The sequence below is a fragment of the Nicotiana tomentosiformis genome, chromosome 4 (assembly GCF_000390325.3).
Source record: "Nicotiana tomentosiformis chromosome 4, ASM39032v3, whole genome shotgun sequence".
Taxonomy (NCBI): domain Eukaryota; kingdom Viridiplantae; phylum Streptophyta; class Magnoliopsida; order Solanales; family Solanaceae; genus Nicotiana; species Nicotiana tomentosiformis.
The window spans coordinates 35,579,896-35,598,587 of NC_090815.1; the positions used below are offsets into that span (position 1 = coordinate 35,579,896).

The following is an 18,692-nucleotide window of genomic DNA, read 5'->3' on the forward strand; positions in this document are numbered from 1 at the left end:
TTTCGAGTTAAACTACCTCATCTTAATTGAAATGAATGGAGTAAGATATATAATAGAATTATCTTTCCTTACAGGGGCGGATGCACATGGGTGGAACCGGTGTCATCCGACACCGCTTCGCCGGGACAATAAATAAATATTTATACTAATATTCTGTAAAAAAGAAGCAATATATAATAATGATATCACTTTTCGTCGAAGAGTACTTCTTGGTTCATTGGTCAAGCTTATATTAAGGTTTGTAAAGATTGTAGGTTCGAGACTAGACCTAGACATTCTATTTTTTAAACATCTTCGAGCGAGCATTTTTGTTAAAAAATTGAGGCTAAGGAGAATCGAACCTACACCTCCCTTTGCAATAATATTTAACTAAACCGTTGGCCAAGGCTTTCGGCGTGTGGGAAAATGATATTAGATAATATTTACTTATTTATATTATTTATATAAATACGATACCGGTTATAAAAAATTCTGCGTATATATGCCCCTGTTTCCTTACCCGTTACCCTTTTTGCTAATTGTATTAAAAAACTAATTAGTATAGTGTTAGGATTGTCGGTACAATCTAAGTTTGTTAACTATAGTACGTAAGTGTTAGTTTTGACTATGCAAGAGCATAGAGACTTGCAAGTTACAAAGTATGCTCGTTTACTCAAATGGTAATTCTTGCGGACATACTGGTAGAACACTAGAATTCTCCGTAGTTTATTTTATTGTTTGTCTTTTTATTAATAATCTAAAAGAGCAGTCATATATATTTGGAGGATTGTTGAGAGAAACATGTAATAGACCAGCCATCGTTGGTATTTTATGTTTTTAAGCGTAGGCCTGCTCAGCTTTAAATTACACGTCATTAGGTGTTACATATACTCCTTAGGTAAAACTTTATATGCACCTAATATCATATGTAACAATTCGATTCACTAATATTGTTATCCGCATTATACCTAGATTTGTGCGGCTTTAAAACACGTCACTATTATTAAAAATTCAAGTTTGCTAATGTGAAAATTGCTCAAGATATGACAAAAAACAAAAATACCGATTCAGAAAATAAATTATTTAAAAGATTTCAGAAACTTTAAGTACAAAAAGTTGAATCAATATTTTAACTAATTACAAACTATGCCACTTAAGAGTTAAGAGACAGTATTATAAGATTTGTATCTTTTTCTTCCTTTTAAATTTCTGTTAATTCTTGTCTTTCCAATATCCATGGATGCGATCTTAATTAATTGCTGTGACCTGTGGGGTAAAAGAAATTTGGTGGATGCATTGCGACCAGAAAAACATCATCATGTGCTTATAAACAATATTTAATTTAACAATTAATTACCCTAATTTCATATGTGGTCCTTTGGCTATGTCCCCTCTATGACTATGACAAATGATCATATAATTATATTTTTTTTCCATCAAAGTCATATAACTTTGTTTTGTCACACAAAAATTATATAATTATGATTGTTTTTTACAAAAGTCATATAACTTTGTTTTCTCACACAAAAATCATAAAACTTTCACTAACTCAAATAAAAATCATAGAGGTCGGAAAACATGTTTCGGTACTATTTTCTTACTTTACGTTTTTTTATTTTTTATTTTCCGTCTAATTAATAATTACCCAATTAAAATAGAAAAAATATGAGTATATTTTTAGCCCTCCCAAAAATAATAGCCGATAAAATATTTTTTTATATATGTGTGTATTATATACAAATAACATACCGGTCAATTAATTTTATATTTTTTCCTTAAAATAGGAATGACCCAACCCAGCCTGACCCAATAACCATATACACAAGTTAAAATAATACGAAAAGTTAATTCTTCCCTCATAAAAAATTTAGTTCGGAATGCATGAGATTCTAACACAAAAATAAAGAAATAAAATGTATAATTAGAGAGCACTTGAAATAAAACTGCTATCAATTTGAATAAAAATCTTGAAAAAAGAAGAAGATAGAAGTATCATGTTTTGAAGAACTTACCATTCACTTTTAGTATTATTTTAATTTTTACATATGAGTATTGGGTCGGGTGGGCCAGGTCGAGTTGGGTCATCCCTATTTTAATTGGATTATTATTTATTAGACTAAAAATAAAAATAAAAATCACAAAATAAGAAAATACTACTGAAAGGTTGTATTTTTCGATCACTATGATTTTTGTGTGAGTTAGTAAAAGTTTTATGATTTTTGTGTGAGAAAACATAGTTATATGACTTTGGGGAAAAACCCTCATAATAATATGATTTTTGTATGAGAAAACAAAGTTATATGACTTTGGTGAAAAAATATCTTAGTTATATGACCATCTGTGAAATTTATCCCTAATTGAAACGTCAAAATCTCTCTCTATCACACACACTCAAAGACACCTATTTCCTATCCCTTGTCAAAATCTGAGAACGATCTACATAATTAAAGCTTCTGCAAATTAACTTATACAAAACATGAAAAATGTTACTAAAATCTCTACAATGTATTAATGTAATATAGTATTGAAAGGCGTGGCATTATCATTAATTTTTGTTAGTCTCATGATTTTCTCTTGAATAATATTTTTGGCACTACTAACAACATCTAAATATTCTCAAGTAATGGATTTGACATGAGCCAAACGATGCCTATAGAGTTACAAAACTTAAACGAAATCATCATTTGTTACATAATATCTTGAAACATTAATTTTTGTACTTGCTAGAAAGCTTCTCTGTAATTACAAATGTTTAACATTTTTGTTAAATTATTTTGAGGGAAAAATAAATAGATGAATGAAAAATAAATAGTTTAATAAAAAGAAGATAGATGTTCGATAACTAGATGTTCGATAACTAGATGTACGTATTTATTGGGGTCCTACAACATTTAAGTGATTAAAAGTTTATCATTAAGCAAGTTTGACAAGAGAAAATCAAAGAATTGCCACGAAGAATACACTTAATTACGCTAAGGGGCTGTCTGGTTTGGAGTATAAGAATAATACTGAATAGAGTGTATTAGTAATGACGTGATTAGTTATGCTGAAATTATTTCTTATCAACTACTTGGTTTGGTGTATCAAATTAAAAATAATATCAATTGCATAATCTTATTTTTAAAAAAGATTACTACTTGTTTATAAAAATATCTTTCTTCTTTAGTTTTGTATTTGAAAAATATTTTAAATAGGGCATTTTTGTCTTTATATATACTTATCCATGTATAAAATATTATGATATTGCTAACGACATGATTTGTTATGTGTAAAAAAAACTCTATCAAAAAAAGAATTAATATATAAAAATAAATGCATATATTATTTTCCATAATATACATCCTATCAAACAACCTCTAAGTCCTAGACCTATTTATAGCCTTGGACAAAGAAATTTACAGTTAATGAATTTGAATGAACCATGGCTGACTTTACACCAGCCTTCGTACCCGAGATTGACAAAGAACTACTAATAAAATCGGGTACTTCTTCAGGTGTCTGGACCCTCTTTACGGATGGTACCTCGAACGCGAAGTAGTCCGGACTAGGCATCGTACTAAAATCACCCTCAGGTAATGTAGTTAGACAGTCTATCATAACTATAAAATTGACTAACAATGAGGCCGAGTATGAGGCCATAATTACAGGTCTTGAACTAGCTAGAATCTTGGAAGCGGAAGTCGTAGAGGATAAGTGTGATTCCCTCCTCTTGGTAAACCAAGTTAACGGGACTTTTGAAGTCCTAGAAGGTCGAATGCAGAGGTACTTGGATAAACTACAGGTGACTCTACATCGATTTAAGAGTGGACCTTACAACATATACCCCGAGAACAGAACAACGAGGCCGACGCTCTTGCAAACTTAGGTTCATCGGTCGAAGATGGCAAACTCAACTCAGGGACTATCGTACAACTCATGAGATCGGTAATCGAAGAAGGTCACGCCAAGATAAACTCCACAAGTTTAACCTGGGATTGGAGAAACAAATACATAGAGTACTTCAAGAACGGGAAGTTTCCATCAGATCCAAAGGAATGAGAGCTCTACGCACAAAGGCAACACAGTTCACCTTGTCCGAAGACGGAACACTATTTAGAAGGACGTTCAATGGACCATTGGCAATATGTTTGGGACCGGGAGATACCGATTACATCCTACGGGAAATTCACGAGGGCACTTGTAGAAATCATTCCAGTGCCGATTCGCTGGTCCACAAAGTAATCAGAGTAGTGTACTATTGGACCAATATGGGTAAGGATGCAAGGGAGTTCGTTCGAAAATGCGACAAATACCAAAGGCATGCGCCCATGATTCATCAACCTGGGGAACTACTCCACTTGGTCCTATCTCCATGGCTTTTCATGAAATGGGGAATAGACATAGTTGGCCCTCCCATCGGCCCCAGGTAAGGCTTAGTTTATTTTGTTTATGACTGATTATTTCTCTAAATGGGTTGCAGAACAGGCTTTCGAGAAAGTCAGAGAAAAGGAAGTGATAAAATTTATTTGGGACCACATCATATGTCGATTCGGGATGCCATCCGAGATTGTATGTGATAATGGAAAATAATTCATTGGCAACAAAGTACTCCCTCCGTTTCAATTTAGATGAGGTAGTTTGACTCCACACGGTGTTTAAGAAGAAAAAAATAACTTTTGAAACTTGTGGAATTAAAAGCTTAAGGGGTAAAAGCTTTGTGGAGCCATGAAATTTGTGTGGTTATAAAAGCTTCTCATTAAGGGTAAAATAAAAAGCTTAAAGTTGAATTATTTTCAAATATAGAAATGTATCATTTATTTTGGAACAGACTAAAAAGGAAAGTACCTCATCTAATATGAAACGGAGGGAGTAACTAAATTTCTCGAGGATCACAAGATTAAAAGGATCGTATCAGCACATTATCATCCCAGCGGGAACGGACAAGCCGAATCAACCGACAAAACTGTCATCCAAAATCTTAAAAAGAGATTGATCGACGCTAAAGGAAAATGGAGACAAATACTACCCGCAGTCCTATGGGCACATCGCACAACATCAAAATCCAGTACCAGAGAAACACCATTCTCGTTGATTTATGGCGTCGAAGCTCTTATCCCGGTCGAGGTCGGAGAACCTAGAATCAGGTTTCTATATGCAATAGAGGAGTCAAATAACGAGACCATGAACACGAGCCTAGAATTGTTGGACGAAAAATGAGAAGCCACTCTCGTCCGTTTGACCGCCCAAAAATAATGGATCGAAAGGTACTACAATCGAAGAACCAATCTTCGACATTTTAATTTCGGAGACTTGGTGCTAAGAAAAGTCACCCTCAACACCCGATATCCGAATGAAGGGAAACTGGGTCCGAACTGGGAAGGACTGTATCAGGTTCTCGAAATCACCATAAAAGGATCCTACAAGATTGGTATGATAAACGACAAACAACTACCGAGCAATTGGAATGTATCGCACCTAAAACGATACTACTGCTAAGGTACGACCTTCCCATGTTCATTTGTACTTCGAAACTAACCCTTGAAGGTGTTCGAGCAGAAACATGAATGGATTCTTCAACACGAAGCCTTTAGGTCTGAAAGAACGCGTTGCACTCTTTTTCCCTTAGATAAGTTTTGTCCCAAATGGGCTTTCCGACGAGGTTTTTAATGAGGCAGCTATTGATCATGCTAACTTAGAACAATTCAACAGTATCTGAGGCCTCTTTACAATCAACCTCGAATACTGGAGGCATTACCCTCGAATATCAAGTTCGGGCAAGCTTGTTATGTCATGGCAACAGGGTCTCGATAGAAACTATTTATAAGGGCCAAATGGTCAAACGAACCATGCCAGCATAGTTTGCTCGAGCCCTGGCACAAAACATGTACGCATGAATAATGACCTATAAAGAGAAATTTCCTCTTTACCGATATCTCATACCTCAAAAAGGTTCTTCTACTTCATATTCTCGATCTATTATGCAAACAGGCTTAAGAGCCGACCATGAACGGAGTTCGAATGATTAACCCCATAAATCGGGGACTTCCGTCCGAAAAATCAACGAGATCAAATTATATAAAGCTTAAGGGCTACGTTGCTTCGGGTTCGAGAAAATTCTCACTCGACTACAAAGCCCAAGGGCTACCTTAAGTCAAGTTCGAACTATTACCCCAAATCGGGAACTACGTATAAAGCCTAAGGGCTACCTTAATTCGAGTTCCAGAAATCATTCTCACTTGACTACAAAGCCCAAGGGCTACCGCGAGTCAAGTTCAAACTATTACCTCGAATCGGGAACTACGTATAAAGCCTAAGGGCTACCTTAAATCGAGTTCGAGAAATCATTCTCACTCGGCTGTAAAGCCTGGCGGCTACCTTAATTTGAGTTCGAGAAATCATTCTCACTCGACTATAAAAGCCTAAGGTCTACCTTAAATCAAGTTCGAGCAAACCATTCTCACTCGGGGACTACGTATCAAGCCTAAGGGCTACTTTGCTTCAAGTTTGAGCTAATCATTTCACTTGACATCTATTTATCAAGCCTAAGAGCTACCTCAGTTCGAGTTCGAACATTTACTCGGGGACTACCTATAAGAAACGGTTGAGTGCAGTACTTACTATCGGTCCTTACTATCTCAATCTTAGACCTTCAAATAATTATTCCATGCTAAGGCACTTTTGACCTTTGTATAAATTAACAAAAAAGGCGAAAGATTCAGAAGCCATATAAGGAAGAAAATTTTATATGTATGTATCAAAAAATCATTTACAAGAGCACCATGGCCCGATCAAGTTTTGTCTACGAAAGACCAAAATGGTCTTAAAAGAAAACACGAAAAATACTAAAGGACATAGTACTCTCTAGGAGCAGCATTTTTGCCCTCGAGTCCTCCTTCGCTTTCGGATCTGCTCTTACTCCCAGTATCATCATCATCATCATCGGGAAAGGCCAACACTCTAGCTTCGGCTTCAAGCTCCTTAGCATTCTCGATCTCGGCTGTAAGATCGAAGCCACGAGTGTGGATCTCCTCCAGAGTCTCCCTCCAAGACTGGCATTTAGTATGCTTAGCAACCCTGTTTGCTCGAGCCTGAGCAGCCTCGGCAACCTCATTTTCTCGAACCTGAGCAGCTTCAGCATCGGACCGGTAAACGACCACCATTGCATCGGCATTAGCAGTGGCTATCTCGATCTCCGATTTGGCTGCTGCAAGTTCTATGGCCAGTTTCTCTCGATCAGAAGTTGTTGAACCCAACGGAGACTGGAACTCCTCAATTTTCTTGGCTTGCACCAAGGCCTTCTCTTTCAAACTTCGGAGTTAGGTCTCAACCGAGGCCAGTTGAGCTCGGGCGACCTCCTTTTCTGAGGCTAGGCAATCCATGTTCTTTTTCCACTCCTCGGCCTCCACTTTCACTGCGTCCACTTCAACACGAAGTTGCCTGATAACATCAAGCTTTTGCTAGACCTGTGGGACTGAACTGTTAGCCATCGCGCCCAAGTCAGTGTCATTAACTTCAAAGAATTTTTTTACTTGCTCGGCCAAATCGGCTTGTTCTTTCTAAGTTGCTTCTAACTCAGCTCGAAGTCTTTTTGCTTTTTTTCCCCCTGCTTATTGAGAAGCTTGAAGGCATCTCTCTCCTTAGTAAGCCTTCACTTTTCAGCTTCATACCGGTTCAACTCCCCCCAGGATCGGGAGAAAGCTTCGTGATAAAGTGCAGAAGCCTACAAAAATAAAAGAAAGGAATTATACAAGGAAAGAAAATACCAAGTATGAGAATTGACGAAAAAGAACTTACCCGATTCAGGGCCTGTTGAGCTTCGTTGAAAAGACAAGAAACTCCCACCTCGCCCGAGCTCTTCTTCGGAGCGTCCAAGTCACTCAGACCGGTGACATCTTCTACCCCGACAAAATAACCACAGAAAGGATCTTTCTCTCCGTGGGCCCCCTCCCTGTGACAAATCTCCACAGATTGAGCGTCCCATATTATCGACTGGGAAAATGAAGGAAACGAGGGGGAGTCCCCGATCTCTATTACCCCAAGTAGGTTTTTTGGGGCACCGCCTCCCTCTCGACGAGCTTCAAGCCCGATTTCTGCATCGGCATCGACCACCTCTTCAATGGTCTCTTCACCCTAAGGAAAAATATCTTCGGTTCCACTCGACTCAGGAACTTGGGCTGGAGTCTCCTCTTCGACCTCTTCAAGCCTAGATGGAGCAATATCAATCCCCACCGATCTTGCAATTTTATGAATATCGGTGCCAGCTCGTGCATGGACCACCAGCCCAGAACCACCTTCTTCTTCTTCTTCTTCTTCTTCTTCTTCCCTTAGTCTTTGAACTGACTCCACGGTTAGTGGAATTATGTTCCCTTTAGGCTTACGGGCTATTCTCTTCTTAGGTTTTTGACCCTCGGAATCCGAGGTCCTTTTTCTCTTATTTTTCTTCGCCGGTTTCGAGACAGACGGTAAAACTTCTTCATCACCGGATGGGGGCTTCACAGCCACATCCTTTCCGAGACCTGCAAAAGGAGAAAATAAGTAAACTCATGCTTCGGATAAATATGTCGCCTCGAATGATAGGCAAATCGATAAGCCAAGATGAAGGCTTATCGTGAGTACGAGCCTCCCACCGTCCCTTTGACAAATCGCGCCATGCGCGCTCGACGTATGTTGATGTCGAAACCAGGCTCCTGACCCAGTTCTCGAGGTGGGAAACCGCACCCGGTATCCAAGCAACGACTGCATCGAGAAAAACACTGATAAGAAAGGGTGAAGAAGTAAAACAACAAACAAAAATTTAAAAGGAGATCATACTTACATTTCATATTCCATTTCTCGGAAAATGGCATACTCACAGCCGGGATCAGGTCCGAGGTCTTCACTCGAACGAACCCGCCCATCCAACCCTGATCTTTGTCTTTATCTATGCTCGAGACGAATGCCTTGGTGGCCCAGCGTTGAAGCTTTATCAGCCCACCTCGGTAGAGTCGAGGGCTATATAATATTACGAGGTGGCCGAGGATAAAGGGAAGCCTATCAATTTTGCTCACAAAGAAACGGAGCAGTATCACGATCCTCCAGAAAGAAGGATGAATTTGGCCGAGGGTCACCTTTGTATTTCTTGCAAAAATTGATGATGACCGGATCGAGGGGACCCAACATAAAAGGATAAGTGTAAATACCCAGGTACCCTTCCACGTGGGTAGTGATCGCTTCCTCTGGTGCCGGTATCATAACCTCTTTGTTTTTTCAATTGCGATCTTTCTTCACCAAATCAAGAAGGTTTTTGGATATCGAGCATATATATCTCGATACAGGCTCGCATTGACCAACAACTGATGAGGGTTTCTCGACCTTAAAGTCAGAATCAATAACGCACCACCCGTGGACAAGTTCTTCTAGGCATGGCTCCATCACTGTTTTCTCGCCGGCCGGCCGAGATGAGGAAGCAGCCTCTTTTGTGAAACGATTTTAGAGGTTTTGGCCATCTAAATTTTCGTGAACAAAGAAGAAGAGATTGAAGTATTTGGTGTTTTGAGAAGAACAAGCAAAGAAATTCCAAAACTTAGAAATAGGTAGCTTTGAAGAAGACGGAGAACTATGACGATTGGAATAAAAAAGATTAAAAGGTAAAAGTTTGAAATAATGAAAAAGAGGGCTATTTATAGATTTCACAGTGATGGTTCAAAATTGGCAGTGGCCGACTATCGACTGACACGCATTTAATGCCTTGGTAACTGGACCGACAAACATTTGTCTCATACGTCACAATCGGGCTCGTCGCAGACGTTAGAATTCGTCTAGTCAGAGGTTGAAAAATAATATCATTTCTCGCCACCTTCTTTCCGAGAAATGGGGGGGGGGGAGGGGAGGGAGGGGACTATCTGTATACGGTCAAAACCGAGTTTTCCCTTCGTGTGATTAATTGAGATTGAAGCATGATGGACCGAGGTTCGTCGTTATAATATCGAGTTGTGATGTAAAGTTGGGTTGTCGAGTTCGAGACCCAGAGACCGATCAATATCAAGCTCGAGTTAATATCGAGCTCGAGACCCAGAGACCGGCCAAGATTGAGACCGAGCCAAGGAATAAAAAGCCGTTATGGCCGCATTTGGGGGAGAATCTCGGTAGAAATCACAGCTTAAATCAAGAAAAAACTTATTAATTAATCTATCATGGGATCCCCACTATGTATTTTTAATTATATCCAAAGCAGGATTTTCCCACTATATTAAGAGAGGTTATCATCTGTAAAAAGGAATGATTGATGGACACATTGAGATTTACTGAAATTTACATAACATCTAGGAGATTATCCTTTTTTGGGCTTTGATATTGATTCATCTTGTTCCCTTATCAATCACTCCCTATTTTTCTAATTTGTACCAAGTTATATCACGCATCCTTAGAACTACATATAAATTCAATTATATCCGTTTTCGGGTAAACAATTATAATGCTTGGCTGGAAAATGAGCTTTGCCAAGAATTTAAGCAGCCTATTAAATAATCATAATGGTCACCAAGTTAAGTGGATGGTCGATTTGTTCACTGTGGATTTTTGTGCAAGAGTTCTGAACTCTAAATTACTAATTTAATTATTCTTACCTAATCAATTTATTGATTTGATGGATTTGGCTACATAAACTGAGGAAAGGAGCTTTTTAACGAGCACTCTATTCTTATGAGGGATGTATTAGAGAGTAATTCATAATTTATGTAGAGTTCAATTCTGAAACTAAGAGGTGAGGGGGAGTTTTTCTAAGAAGTGCAAGACATTGGTGTGTATCGATTTTAAGTTCCATATGATTTTTCATTAGTGGTCAAGGCAGATGTATATGTTAGGAGGAATCAATAATTCAATATTAGAAGCACAAGTTGAAGCTTTTCTAGCTTGTTAGACTTAAGACTTAAGGGTCGATTGATTTATTGTGTATATAGGGGTTATCTATACTGTGGATATAATAATATAGGCATTGATAGTTATACAATAGATAATCGTAATTAAAAATTATTAATCCCAATATAAAATTTTACATAAGATAATACAATATTTGATTGGTCTCATGCATAAAAAATAATCGCCTAGAACAATACATAATGTTTGGTTGCCCGGTATTAAATAGTACTCTATTAAAGTTATGCATAAATTTTTATACTCTCCGTCTCTATTTGTTTCATTTTATATGTACACTTTCCTTTTTAAGTACATCAAAAGAATAATACCTTTTTAATATTTAAAAATAATATAACTTTGAATTTCTCGTTTTATTTATAATGAAATGATTTATAACTATATAAATAATTTTTTTTATTTTCTTAAACTTAATGCCGAATAAAATACTGTTGAACGTTTTTGATTGATTTGATTAGTCTGTGTGCTAGTGATCTAATGACAGGAAAAAAGAAGGGAAGTGGGGTTTGCAAACTTTAGAATTGAAAATGATACGACAGCCAGTCAAAGGGAGCATGGCCTTCAAAGTTTTAATGTGTAGTAAAGCAATTTTAATATTGCTTGAAATAATTGTCCTTCTCTTTAGGTTTTCATAGCTATAGGCCTTGGCCAATACCTACCCCTTTTAAAACACTTTCATAGACCTCCTCCACAAAAACAGTCACTCATTTCATTGCCTTCTCTTAGCTCAACATTGTTTTAATAAAAATTTACTCCCATCCAATATTTATGTAATGATGTTCCAATTTCAAAAGACAAATAAATTATTCTTTAATTATAATTTTTTTATATATTTTTAAAATTTTAAAATTATTAATTATTGTGACTTATAGTACATTTTGCATATTTCTAAATATATAAATTTTACTATGAAAAACTTAAAGATTTTGTGTCCAAATATACAATAAAAAACTAGGATGTTTGAATCTGAAAAAGCGAAAAATTAAATATCACATAAATTGAGACGAAGGATGTTTTTAAGTCAAAAATTTAGATTTATAGTATATATTAATTAATTATAATTTACCTATAGAATTATATATTAAAACATATAATATACATTTTTTTGAATTGATATAATATATGATGAGTTTTTATTCCCACACTCCGTAGCTCCACCTCCCTCTAAGTCTGACGGCTATCAATCTCTCTCACCTGCTCCCGGTGACAGTACTGTCACATTCTATTTTGTCTCTTATTATCTAGTCCAAAACATGTACTGTGATTTTAATTTATACTAACTGTATTTGACTAGGCAAAACATTTACTCCATTTTCATTTTAATTGTAGTTTATATAATGAAAAAATGATGGAAGTGAAGAGTCAAGTGATTTAGTGGCTAATGAAGCTTGTGAAAATCATGTGCAAGTCTCGTAGCTAATGATGAAGTAATTTCTTCTCATATTCTTATATTTTTTGGTAAGCAAAGTTATTTGTTTTGATAGGAGGTAATATGTATCAAGTGAAGTAGTGGAGGCGCATGCATCATTGCTTGAACACCATAGCTATGTAATGGTTAAAGGTACTCCTTCCATTCCCAAAAAACAATAAAAAAAAATAACTAGATTTCCTTAGTAATTAGTCCGTTCTGAAAAATAACACCTTTGTATATATGAAAATAATTTAACTTGAACTCATTATTTTAACGTTAATAATTAACAAGCTCTTATGATCACCCAAAATGTTATGACATATTTAAGATTATAAATTTAAAATTTTTTATACCCACACAAATATTATGGTATATTTATAAATATAAATTTTAAAAGTCTATCTTATTTCCTTAAATGTCGTGCCCTTCAATTTATGCCTTTAAGGTGAGACAGAAGGAGTACTTAATTAGTTTGATAAAAAAGATCATGTCAGAGTTTAAAATACTAAAGCGTTTTAAATTGGCTAGAGTGTTGTACTATAAATTAATTCTCCCTCCGTCCCTAATTTACACGAGAGTGTTTGACCGAACACAAATTTTTGAAAGAAAGAAAGACTTTAAAACTTATGGTTTAAAAAAAGTCGTGAATAATTATACTACATATAAATCATGTTAAAATGAGAAGTTTTAAGTTAGATGTGTAAATATAGATAAAGTTTTTGAGAGATAAACTAAAAAAGCAGTGTCACATAAATTTGAGAGATGGACTAAATCAGAGGGAGTGTACAAAATATTACTTGAAAGACAGTGAGATTCGAATATAAATAGATACCTTTACTTTTCTAATTTTCCATAGTCCGCAGAATCTATATTTTTTCCTTTCAACCACCACCACCACTATATCATGTCTTCTTCATCATAGCTATAGTCAAGCCCTATCCTCCCCTCCCCTCAACCTTTCCTACTTGCACATGTTCAAGATAGAAAATAAAGCAGCACTTTCCATTATAAGCTGAACAACTTAACCTAATTAATCCATTACTTTTTCTGTGGTTTGCTTTTGACAAAACTCTACAAATGTTTCCTTCAGGCAACAGCCAAGAAACCTTTAATCTCTACACCTCAAAAGCATTCCTTGAAAAGTCTTTTACATATGGTCATCATCAAAACCCTAGTTCAAGTTCAAGGCAAGAAGATGTTGCATCTTTCTTGAACTTCCCTTCTCCATTTCTTGATGATCACAATAATGAGTTGCCCAGCTTGAACCAAATATTGTCTCATCAGCATCACCAAGATCAAGAGGCTGGTGATCATCACCATGCCAAAGAGAGCAACGTTACTCATAATATTTCTTGCGAGACATCAAAGGAGGAAATGTCTATTGAAGCAGCTAAAACATCATCAAAGAAGAGAAATCTCAGTGCAACGCCACCGCGAAGGAGAACTGGAAAGAAAGATAGGCATAGCAAGATTTGCACTGCTCAAGGGGTGAGGGATCGGAGAGTGAGATTGTCACTTCACATAGCGCGTAAGTTCTTTGATCTCCAAGACATGTTAGGTTTTGATAAGGCAAGTAAAACTATAGAATGGTTGTTTTCCAAATCCAATAATGCCATAGCTGAGCTCTCAGAGAACATCCCACAAAAGGATTATAACAAGATTATTAATAGTAATAGTTCAAGTAGTGAAGATCAAAAGAGTGAATCTCTTATGTCTGAATGTGAAGTACTATCAAGATGGGAGGAGAACTCAAACAATGAAGGGAAGAGAGGAAAAGACATAAACATGAATGATAGATTGAGTGAAATGGTGCAAAATAGTCCACATAAGAGGGAGTCAAGAAACAAAGCAAGAGCAAGGGCTAGGGAAAGAACTAAAGAGAAAATGATGATCAAAGGTCTTGACAAAAAGGGCAATAAACAATGGTATGAAACAAACCCTAATAGTAGTACTAATATTCTTGACCATTTAGGGTCATCAAGCAACAGTGGTTTTCTTGATCAAGAATACTCCAACAACAATTCTTATAATAATACAAGTGTCAATCAAGAAAAGGATTCTCCCCTTGAAGCAAATTCTCAATCTCTAGAACATCAGTTCATTTCAAATTACTATGCAAATTCCTCAGCAGCAATAGGAGGCTTAGATTCTGGAAACTGCTTCTTGGGTTTCCTTGGGAACTGGGAATATGCACCAATGTCATATGCAGGTAACCCTAGCTCAATTTATTTGGCAAACTCCAGTTATCAATTTCAGCCACTGGACCAAGAAAAACATTTATCCTGCAGACATCACAGACAGGAATAAATTAAACTGGGTCTTAAGTTGTACTTAGGCAACTTTTTGTTACTTTTTTACAGTGTTATATCTCCTATGTTTACCCTGTTTGAATTTTTTTTTTGGTTGATTTATGCAATATGGAAAAATTCTAGTACTGTTTTGACCTAATTTTTCTGCTTGGTGTAGACAAGACAGAAAATGAGTTTATGAATAAAATTTGTTGTTTGATTATTTCACCAGTTATATATGCTCTCTTTTTTTTTCCCTTCTTATTTTGGATGAATGATGGGAATGTGCCACCTTATAGCGTAACTCTATTGAATATATATATATATATATATATATATATATATATGCTCTTTTTCTAAGTTTCATGATATTTCTTGCTTGTTATAGAATAGTTAAATGCTGACTAAATTTATTTCTTGCATAAATATATAATAGAAAAGCTAGCATTTTGACACAAACAAATGATGCAGGTTAAAAAATAGGTGAATAATGAACTCTTAATTTCAGAATTAAATTCAAGCCAATATTATAAATTGGCGAGAAAATCTCTTCCAACCCAGATAAAAACAATGATGAAGAGTAGTGCTGCCTAGAGGGTATATGCCCCTTTGAATCACTTCATGAATAAATAGCCTTAAAATACATTAGCCAGTCAATTAAACTTGTACCAAATTATGGCATATTGTAGTTTTGACACATGAATTAGCCTTTTTTGTTCAAGTTGATTGGAAGAATAATTATTGGAATTTTGAATGCATAGACCTTCCTGGATACGGCAATTTACTTCAGGATTAAATTCATATCCATATATAACAAATTGGGGAGAAAATCTCTTCCAACCCCAGATGGAAACAATGAAGAAGAATAGTGCCAACCATAAGTTTTATGCCTCTTTCGAATCATTTCATAAATAAATGGCCTTAATTAGCCAGTCAAACTCGTACCCAGAATTGGCAAGATTATTGTCTCGTTTATCTCATTATATCTAATGCATGCGTTTGCTAGGTGTAATTGATGAATTTTCTGGTGAGATTTTAATTCAGTAGTTTCTACTTCATTTATTTTATTTATACTGAACTTAGTTTACTACTCATCTACAAGTTAAAAAAGATGGAAGTCATAAATTTGCAAATTCCGACAGTTATTGATAAATGGAGTAGCTTTTGTCATGAAATCTAACCTTCATTCATGAGGAGAAGAAATACATTAAATATTAAAACTGATGAATTATTTATTCAACTAAGTAAACAACAGTAAACACTAAAGCCCTAAACATGAAGTAAACTATGAAGTAAATTTTGGAAAAGAATTTGAAGGAAAAAGCCCTTTGACTATAACGAACACGGAACTATTGCAAAAAACAAAATTCAAGGTGAAATCTTTATGCACTTCATTCAGAAAGTTAACAAATCGTCACACTAAAACCAATAGTTTAGGTGTTTATGGTACTACATGAAAATATATTATGTGAGCATGAGTTCTTTGTTACTCAAGTATATCCAAATGTCTAACCACTTCATATTTCTAGTGCTAGTAGTAGCAAATCTTCACAGTAAATTGGAGTTTTCTTGTGTAACGGTTGAGTTCTACGGAGGTGAACTCAACAACGAGTTATAATTAATGATCCTACTATTGTGCAAAAATATGCTAGACGTGCTCAATTTGGTGAAAATTTTGATTAGATCGTGCTACTTTGAAATGAGGTAGTATTTATCGTAGCAGTCCAAGATATTGGTTTACTTTTGGGCATGCTTCATTTGCTTTGCTTTTTTTCTTTGGACACGCTTGACATGGTACTATAACCTTGTTCGGAAATATTATTTTACCGCTATTGACCCAAATTTAGATACTCAAGTCGAAATTGAAACTATACCTCACCTTCTGTCATGTAATCATATGTTTAAACGTCTTGATTGAGCTTTCTAGATCTTCCAATTAGTGATTTAGAGCCTCTCCTTTTTTTCCCTCTAATGCAAATTCTAGCCATAAATTGAAGAGACGTTGATATTGCTTCAACTGCATATTTCCTAGTATTTGTCGTATCTTGATTGCTATTGTCAGATATCCTTCAATATTTATCGTTGACTTATGTTGTACCCTAACTTTTGCAGCAACTTATTTTGTTTTATTTTATTTTATTTGAGCTTCTTTTATCTATCCAATTGCGCTTCAAAATAAACAGAAGCAGTGTTCATTAAAATATCTGTCACAAGGGACATCATAAACATATACATTAAACAATGTGTATCATTAATGAGTTTTTACATGCAATTTTCTGTTAGTAGCTGTGAAAAATACATTTGAATAAGGTTTGACCATAATTCTGGTCGTACAGCTTTGAACAATTAGGTTTGCTTTTACTCACTCGTTATTAGGGTGAATTGGCACTGGGCCTTAATTATTATGACATAAATGAGACTTTATGTGCAAATCTACTAGCTGCTATTAATAAGTTGAATAAGGTTTGACCATTCCTTAACATTTCTAAGATGTATATGTATCAGTGGAATCCTTGGTACTTTCTCTTTGTGTACTTGTTTTAAAATAAATTGTTTCTGAATAGAGTTAGCAATTAGTCAATAATTACTCTTTCATGATTTTTATATATAATTTATTTGTTTTGCAAAAGAAACCCTCTCATATGCTTGTGATATTTTTTTCTCCTCTTTATGTTACACACATCATATTTTTCCCTCCCAAAATAAGTACCAAAAGAAAAAAAATAACGATATTTTATTTCTTGATGAAACTATATATACACACAAGTAGTTAGGGAGTTAAAGGCTCAGATTGGCAGTCAGAGAATAAGTCCAACAATATAGGGGATACATCTATCCCAGCTTGGTCAACAACTACGTTTGAATTTAAAGCTGTCTCATTGAAAGCAAATTTGAGAGCTTGTTAATTAGGATAGCAATTAGACTTATTGGGTTTTACAAATTATACGGGCTCAGTGTTGGCCAGTTAAGAACTCACATATCCAAAAGATGAAAGTAGAAGAAATGAGGATGTTGAGGTGGATGTGCAGGCATACTAGGACTAGGATGGATAAGATTAGGAATGAGGATATTCGGGAGAAGGTGGGTGTGGCTCCCATGGATGACAAGATGCGGGAAGCAAGGCTCATATGGTTTGGGCACGTACAGAGGAGAAGCCCAGATATCCCGGTAAGGAGTTGCGAGCTGTTGGCGTTGGTGGGTACGAGGAGAGGTAGAGGGAGGCCTAAAAAGTATTGGGAAGAGGTGATCAGGCAGGATATGGCGAGGCTTCAGATCTCCGAGGTCGAGCATTAAGGTTATAGGTTAGGAGATAATTGAGCATATTTCTAACTCGTACCAGTGTGAGGCTAGTCTGATAGGATTTTGTCTTAGACTGCTAGTGGGCAATATTGTGTTCACACTACTCTTTTATTTTTATGCTGTCGAGCCTTATTTACTGGTTATTGTTTGCTTTCCATCTATTTACTGGTCCTTGTGATATTGTTATTATTTTTATAGTTTTTGTTGATGGTACTGATATATTGTCTCTTTTCGTCTTATTGAGCCGAGAGTCTATCAAAAACAGTCTCTCTACTACCTCGGGGTAGAGGTAAGGTCTGCATACATACTACCTTCCTCATACCCACTTGTAGAATTTTACTGGATCGTTGTTGTTGTTTTTGTTGTTGGTTTACAAATTACAATTTGTATCAGAAAGATTGGGAGGGCAAGTGAGGGTATCATACTGTCTGGTAAGAACTGGAAAGGTGGGATATAATGTAATGTTAGGCTTATAAATATAGTTGGATTGCTATAAGGAGTTGAACTTTCAAGAATATAACCATGATGTACTTAAATATTACTTCCTAAGTTATTCATTTTATCTATCCCAAAAAATAATATATCTTTCTATATTTAGAAACAATTTAATTTTGGATATCGTATTTTACTCTTGATGAGATGATTGGTAGCCACACAAATATCTATGAATTATTTCAACTCACAAGTTTAAAAAACTTTATTTCTTTCTTAAATTTCATGCTTAGTCAGAGGCGGGTGTAGCCTTTTGGCTATGTGTTCATATGAATCTAGAACTTTTTCGACACAGAATATCTATGAATTATTTCAACTCACATGTTTAAAAA

General features: G+C 35.6%; 1 protein-coding gene across 1 annotated transcript; it reads left to right on the plus strand.

Annotated features, from left to right (window-relative positions):
- Positions 1 to 13,128: 13,128 nt before the first annotated feature.
- Positions 13,129 to 14,803, plus strand: LOC104098219 (transcription factor TCP12-like). The gene has a single exon (XM_009604889.4). The coding sequence runs from the start codon at positions 13,358 to 13,360 to the stop codon at positions 14,585 to 14,587; it is 1,230 nt and encodes a 409-aa protein (XP_009603184.1). The 5' UTR covers positions 13,129 to 13,357; the 3' UTR covers positions 14,588 to 14,803.
- The last annotated feature ends 3,889 nt before the right edge of the window (positions 14,804 to 18,692 follow it).

Bases quoted from the DNA above. Each gene is read 5' to 3' on its own strand.
- LOC104098219 (XM_009604889.4), top strand. From the start codon at position 13,358: ATGTTTCCTTCAGGCAACAGCCAAGAAACCTTTAATCTCTACACCTCA.